This window comes from Helianthus annuus, chromosome 3 (genome assembly GCF_002127325.2).
Source record: "Helianthus annuus cultivar XRQ/B chromosome 3, HanXRQr2.0-SUNRISE, whole genome shotgun sequence".
Classification (NCBI taxonomy): Eukaryota; Viridiplantae; Streptophyta; class Magnoliopsida; order Asterales; family Asteraceae; genus Helianthus; species Helianthus annuus.
The window spans coordinates 174,462,194-174,468,193 of record NC_035435.2 but is presented as its reverse complement, the minus strand read 5'-3'; the positions used below and the strand labels follow the sequence as shown (position 1 = coordinate 174,468,193).

General features: G+C 38.7%; 1 protein-coding gene and 1 long non-coding RNA gene across 5 annotated transcripts; both read left to right on the top strand.

Annotated features, from left to right (window-relative positions):
• Positions 1-647: 647 nt before the first annotated feature.
• LOC110931020 lies at positions 648-4,026 on the top strand. 4 transcript variants are annotated; one of them, XR_004888992.1, is made up of 8 exons: positions 648-956; positions 2,227-2,536; positions 2,649-2,723; positions 2,825-2,900; positions 3,003-3,034; positions 3,121-3,220; positions 3,366-3,480; positions 3,758-4,026. It is a non-coding gene; the product is annotated as an uncharacterized LOC110931020 (long non-coding RNA). The 4 variants fall into 4 exon arrangements; XR_004888991.1 differs by having other exon boundaries at positions 2,820-2,900; XR_002588154.2 differs by having other exon boundaries at positions 651-956; positions 2,227-2,423.
• A 713-nt stretch (positions 4,027-4,739) lies between these two features.
• On the top strand, positions 4,740-5,999 carry LOC110932651 (phospholipase A(1) DAD1, chloroplastic). Its single transcript, XM_022175972.1, has one exon. The coding sequence runs from the start codon at positions 4,740-4,742 to the stop codon at positions 5,997-5,999; it is 1,260 nt and encodes a 419-aa protein (XP_022031664.1).
• Position 6,000: the final 1 nt, after the last annotated feature.

The window sequence follows — 6,000 nt, the reverse complement described above, 5'->3', positions numbered from 1 at the left end:
CTTGTTACAAATTAGAGTATTATATAATTAGACCTTTGGAGTGTCCAGGAACGCCTATTCGACTTTACAGTACGCATATGACGATATGCGGAAAAACTGTTGAATATTAATTGATAACGACTTTACATTATCATTTGATTTGTTTCGCCGCAACGCGCGACTTTGTAATCAGGCTAATTCACGTTTAGTGCCTTTATACCATCTCTGGAAATTTGAGTTTTGGATTGTTTGTTGTTTCACACCGACTTGTTTCCAACGTTTTTTACCGGAGAGAGAAGAGGCAAACATGGATGAAGATGAATAAACGACGGTCGAACCAAATGTAAGGTACTATATTTCTACTATAGCTTTAATGAATTCATTTTTTAGCTTTTTTTTTTGGTCAATTTCACCTTTACGTTTTGTTTTATCAATTGTGATTACATACGTATGTTTTTAAACAAATTACAATGATTTTATTTAGATCCTATTTGTAACAAAGAAGGAGGGTGTATGGAACACCCTAATTTTGTAACATGTAAAATCGTGTGTCATAGAAAAATGTAATCGTTTCTAAAGTTCAAAGAATTTGTAACACTTATTTTGTATGTCATGATTTAAAGGTGACTAAAAATACTATTTTCTTTCCCCAAATTCTTAAACACATTTATCCACCCTCAAAAGTTTTGGTTTTCCCTCTCATTCTCAGAATTCACAATTAACATTCCCTCAAAAGTTTTGGATTTCCCTCCCATTCTCAGAATTCACAATTAACATCCATCTAGATCTGAATCTCAATCGATTGTCTCCACCTTCCATTTCCCATCCCCATCTTCCAAGGGGATGGATATCTCCTCTAATGGATTCTCGCCACTGCCTCACTGATGCATTACGACTGAGTTACCGGCGAACCACCAGACAACCATCATCTCTGCTCGAATCCTCGTTGCTTCACTCCTTACTTCAGCCCTGGGCGGGTAATTTTTTTCTCTATCAACCTTGCTTTATTCACATTTAGGGCTTCTATTAAAATATTGGCATTTGATTGTATATTGTGGAGCAGTTGTGTGTTCGAAGTGGTATGTCATGTTAGGGTTTGATTACTTTGTAAACCCCCATGTGATTACATTCTCATCCTTCGTCGGAGTTTTTAAGGAGTGCCTTCCAGGTCTATGTGTTTTGTTTTATGATTTTGCTTTATTTAGGGTTTTCTAAATTTTTTGTTTGTTACATATGCTGATAGATTCCAACCAGGACATCACAGTAGGTGAAAATTGACATAATATTTACCATATAGTTTAGCTTGACAATGAGGCCTACCCCTAATGTTTGCCCTAAATGCTTTACTCACCTGGTGTTCGTAGTGGATGTGTTTTAACAGTTTGTTGTGACTGATGTTGCATTATAATGTCACATGACTAGGTCCAAAATATGCTTAGTGCAATTTATTTCTTCTAAGCTCAAAACTACCTGAAGGTAGGGGTGCAATAGCTCTAGAAGTTGTTTGTTGTTGGATTATGAATGGTTTACTGTTAGTCATGACTTAATTTTCAAGACACAGATTATCAGAAGTCAAGGCTTTGTAAATAAGTGGTCTTATGCGTTGGTGAAGTCTGAGTTGTTACTTCACTAACATGACTAGCTGACTTTTGAAAGCGAACTTTGCCTAGAATAAAATGGAGGTAAGCTACAGATCAGACAAAAAAGTTTTTATAAAATGGAGCTCATAAGTTGTAGAAAATATACAAGATATTAAGCATTAAGCTATTTATACTTGGTTGTCAAAACCATCACCGGTAGTCAATATGAGTTCTAGGCTTCTAGCAGGTATTAAGATATTAAGAATTAAGACTATGGGGTATCGGGCTTGGGTTGGGGCGTGGGTTGGCTGAAAACGCCCAAGCCACCACCCCGGGGGCTTGGGTTGGGGTGTGGCCCAAGGGGCGGGAGTTTGAAGCCGGGCGGGCTAGCGATCCTATGTGGCGGGCTTCTATTCGCTTTGTTGGCCATGTCCTATTCACTTTTTTTAATAAACTGCCAAGCCACGCCCCAACCCAAGCCCCGCCATACCCCACGGACACGTCACTCACCGGTGGGGGGGCTCGAACACCACGTGTCAACTCATGCCCCAAACCCAAGCCCCACCATACCCCACGGTCTGAGCTATTGACACTTGTTTAGCTTTGTTAATTAATTTTATAAATAATTTGTGTTGTTTGTATTAAATTGGGGATATTAATTTTGTAGATGCGAGCCAGTGGTGATCCTTATTTCAGCGTCGGAAGAAGCAACTACCTTGGTGGTGATAAACCATTAGCAGCTCTTAAGTTACTTCAGAAAGTTGATGATCTCAACTACCTTGTACTTGAATGCTTAGCAGAACGCACCCTTGCCGACCGCTACCAGGAGATGTTGTCAGGCGGTGAAGGTTTTGACCCCCCGGAGTATGTTTACATCGTCCATTTTTACTTCAGTCCCTATGTCACGCTACATTTTGTTCTCATTTAGGGTTTAGGGTTTTCAACAAATGGAACCGTGGTTAAATGAACTATCATAGGTGATTTAGTTCATTAATTAGTTAACAAAAAGATTCTAATTTTGTAGATAGAGCAACATTGCTCATTGCATATCCATTGACCATTTTCTGTTATTGGTCTATGATTAAGCAGTTTCAGAGTGGATACAATTGCTCCTTCCGTTGGCTGTTGAGAAAGGAGTGTGCACTATTACTAACATGGGTGCAAGTAAGCAACCTTAATCGGTTTCGCCTATGTAATTTGTTCGCTTTATTAAATGCGATTTTGTTTTTCTTGGAAAAAAAAATGCATTGGCTGCTCAAGAAAAGGATTTGGAAATTGCAAGCGGATTGGGTATTAAGATTACTGTAGGTGTAGCGCACCAGTTTGATAGTGCCAAAGCAGGTCTCATGTCATTCTTATAACTTACATTTGTGAAGTTTTCTTTTTTTTTTTAATCTATTTAACCATTGACCATATTCTTTTAAATTTGCCACATATCTACAGGTCTTTGTTCTAATTTGAGAAATCTAAACGATGTAAGAATTCAGTTTACTTGACTCTTATTGTTGCCACATTGATAATTAGAACGATTTCCCTCTTTCACATTGGATGATGCATACAGGGTATAAGCATGTATCTAGGGGCAGCTCCTATTGAAGTACAATCCTGATGTTGTCTTCACTTCTTGGGTTGCTGATGCTTCCTTATTTCTAGCTCCAATGGTATAAAATGAAATTTTCCTCATATATGACATGTTCATCAAGAAATTTGCACTTAATAATTTGTGAATTTTGTAATACACAACTAAAGAGAATATGGGATGTTCAGATTAAAATAAATCATCGTCTTTTTTCGGTGTTTTTCAAGGTCTATGAACTCGGGTGGAACTGGGATGACTTCTCGCTGTTAGCCCAGGGCTCTTTGGCTGGACACCTGCTAGAATGCGGATGTCAACTCACTGGAGGATATTTTATGCATCCAGGTAGGTTCAATAATAAGTTTAAGTTTTCTTATATCTTCTCTCTTTCGAATTCATGCACTTTGACTTTTAAGGTCAAACATATTACATTTTATTCACTAGGATGATATGGGTTCGGGAAAGAGTAAAATGTCATTTACGCTTGAGGCATCCCTGATTATTATAAGTGAATTTTTTTTCTTTAGGCCTCTAAAACTCTTTGTTTAACTCATTTTGCTTTAGGCCTCTAAAACGCTTGAGGCATCCCTGATTATTACAAGTGATTTTTTCCATGGCATAGGTCAATGTGGATCACATGAAGCTCCAAAAAGGAAAAGGAAAAGTTAGTGTGAGCAAGTTGAGGAATATATTGCAAGGATCAGAGTATGTGCTTACCTTTAGGGACAAGGGTGGTGATTTGATGTTTGTGGGAGTAAGTATGAAGCAAATTAACTTGTTTAGTTTGTCCACTTTCGTTATGTTATTTCCAGTATAGTGTTGTAGCATTTTGAAAGGAACTAAACTCAAGTAATAAGAACAATTAATAAATTTCAGAGGTTTGATTTGTTATTCTTGATTTGTTTTTAAATGTATAAAACTGCAAAACATAGAAAAAATATTTTTTTTTTCTTTTTTAAATGTTCCGTCACAAATGCGTCAGAATTTTTTTTTTTAAATTTTATTTAATGTCGTCAGAAATGCGTAGGAAAGGAGTGTCAGAATTGCGTAGGAAAAGAGTGTCAGAAATGCGTCAGAAAGGAGAGTGTCGGAAATTCGTCAAAAAGGAGAGTGTAGGAAATGGGTCGGAAAATTGTGTGGGAATTGGGTAACAAAACCAAAAATAATAATTATATTATTATTAATAATAATAGTAATAATGTGTAGAAAATGCGTAGGAATTTTTGACACCAAATTTTGGTCAGAAATTCGTAGCAAGTTGCATAGGAAATGTGTAACAAACCACTTTCCTACGAGTGGTTTTCCTACATATGCATTTCGTCATAAATCCATCAGAAATCGCGATTTGTGACGCATTTCCTACGAAAAACGGTGTAGAAAATTTTGGATTTTCTAGTAGTGACTATAAAAAGGTTAACCTACACCTCATAATCTCATATTACCATATATATAGCATGCATTTCAAAACCCTATACTTTTGGACTTTTGGTGTGACAGTGTAGCAAGACGTGTGCATATATCAACCATATAAACCCTCCTATATTGCTATGCATTGCATAAAACTTGTTTAAACACTCAACTCCCATATATCAATAATCAATATAATGAAACTAACTTTCGTATCACCATTTCCGTTTAAAGCAAGGGTTGCACCACCTCAAGAACCACCGTGCCGGTGGCGTTGTGCCATTTACAATAAAACTAGTAAGCCATTTACCAAAGGGGCTCGAGCTCCAACTCGACTAAGTAAGCGGTGGATCGAATATCATGGCTCCAGGAACTGGGAAGGCTTGTTGGACCCTCTAGACGATGTCTTACGTGGCGAGATCATACGCTACGGCAGCTTCGTTGAGGCTGCGTACCAATCATTCGACTTTGACCCTTCTTCGCCTACTTATGCCGCATGTAGTTACGCGAAAAGTATGATGTTGGAACGTTGTTCTACCGTACACGGATGTGGGTACCGGGTGACGAAAAACCTACATGCCACGTCATCTATTCCCTTGCCACGGTGGATAGAGAGGATGCCGCGTTGGATGCAAGTGCAATCCAGCTGGATAGGTTACGTGGCGGTTTGCAATGACAAAGAGGAGATTTCTAGGCTTGGAAGACGAGATATTGTCATCGCTCTCCGTGGCACTGCCACTTGTCTAGAGTGGCTCGAGAATCTACGAGCCACTCTCACTCATTGTAGTGGAGACAATATTCCAACTGAGCAAAACGATGAACCTATGGTGGAAGCTGGCGTTCTGAGCCTGTATACCTCGGGCACAAATACGTGCCCGAGTTTACAACAATTATTACGACACGAAGTTTTAAAAATATTAAAATTGTATAAGGACGAACCACTTAGTCTAACCATCACCGGTCATTCTCTAGGAGCTTCTTTAGCCGTTATAGCCGCCTACGACATTAAAACCACCATCAATCACTCACCCCATCTTTCTGTCATCTCGTTTGGCGGACCAAGGGTCGGCAACCAAAGCTTTCGCCACCACCTAGAACAACAAGGAGTAAAAGTTCTACGTATAGTCAACTCTGATGACCTAATCACAAAAGTTCCAGGTTTTTTTGTCGAAGACCATGACGGTGTGATACACGAGCAAAATGCTCGTGTAGCACGTTTAACAAAATGGATACAAAAGCGCGTTAAAGATAGCCGACAAGTTTACGCTAACATAGGGCATGAGCTACGCCTAAGTAGTCGAGACTCCTTACAATTAAACAGTATAAATGTTGCAACATGTCATGATCTCAAGACTTATCTTGACCTAGTAAATGGTTTTGTGAGCTCGACTTGTCCGTTTAAGGCTGGCGCGAGAAGGATGCTCAAGAAAGCTACCAACATTCCTACTACCAAATAAA

What these genes read in the sequence shown, in the direction of transcription:
- LOC110932651 (XM_022175972.1), top strand. Translation starts at nt 4,740, where the DNA reads ATGAAACTAACTTTCGTATCACCATTTCCGTTTAAAGCAAGGGTTGCA.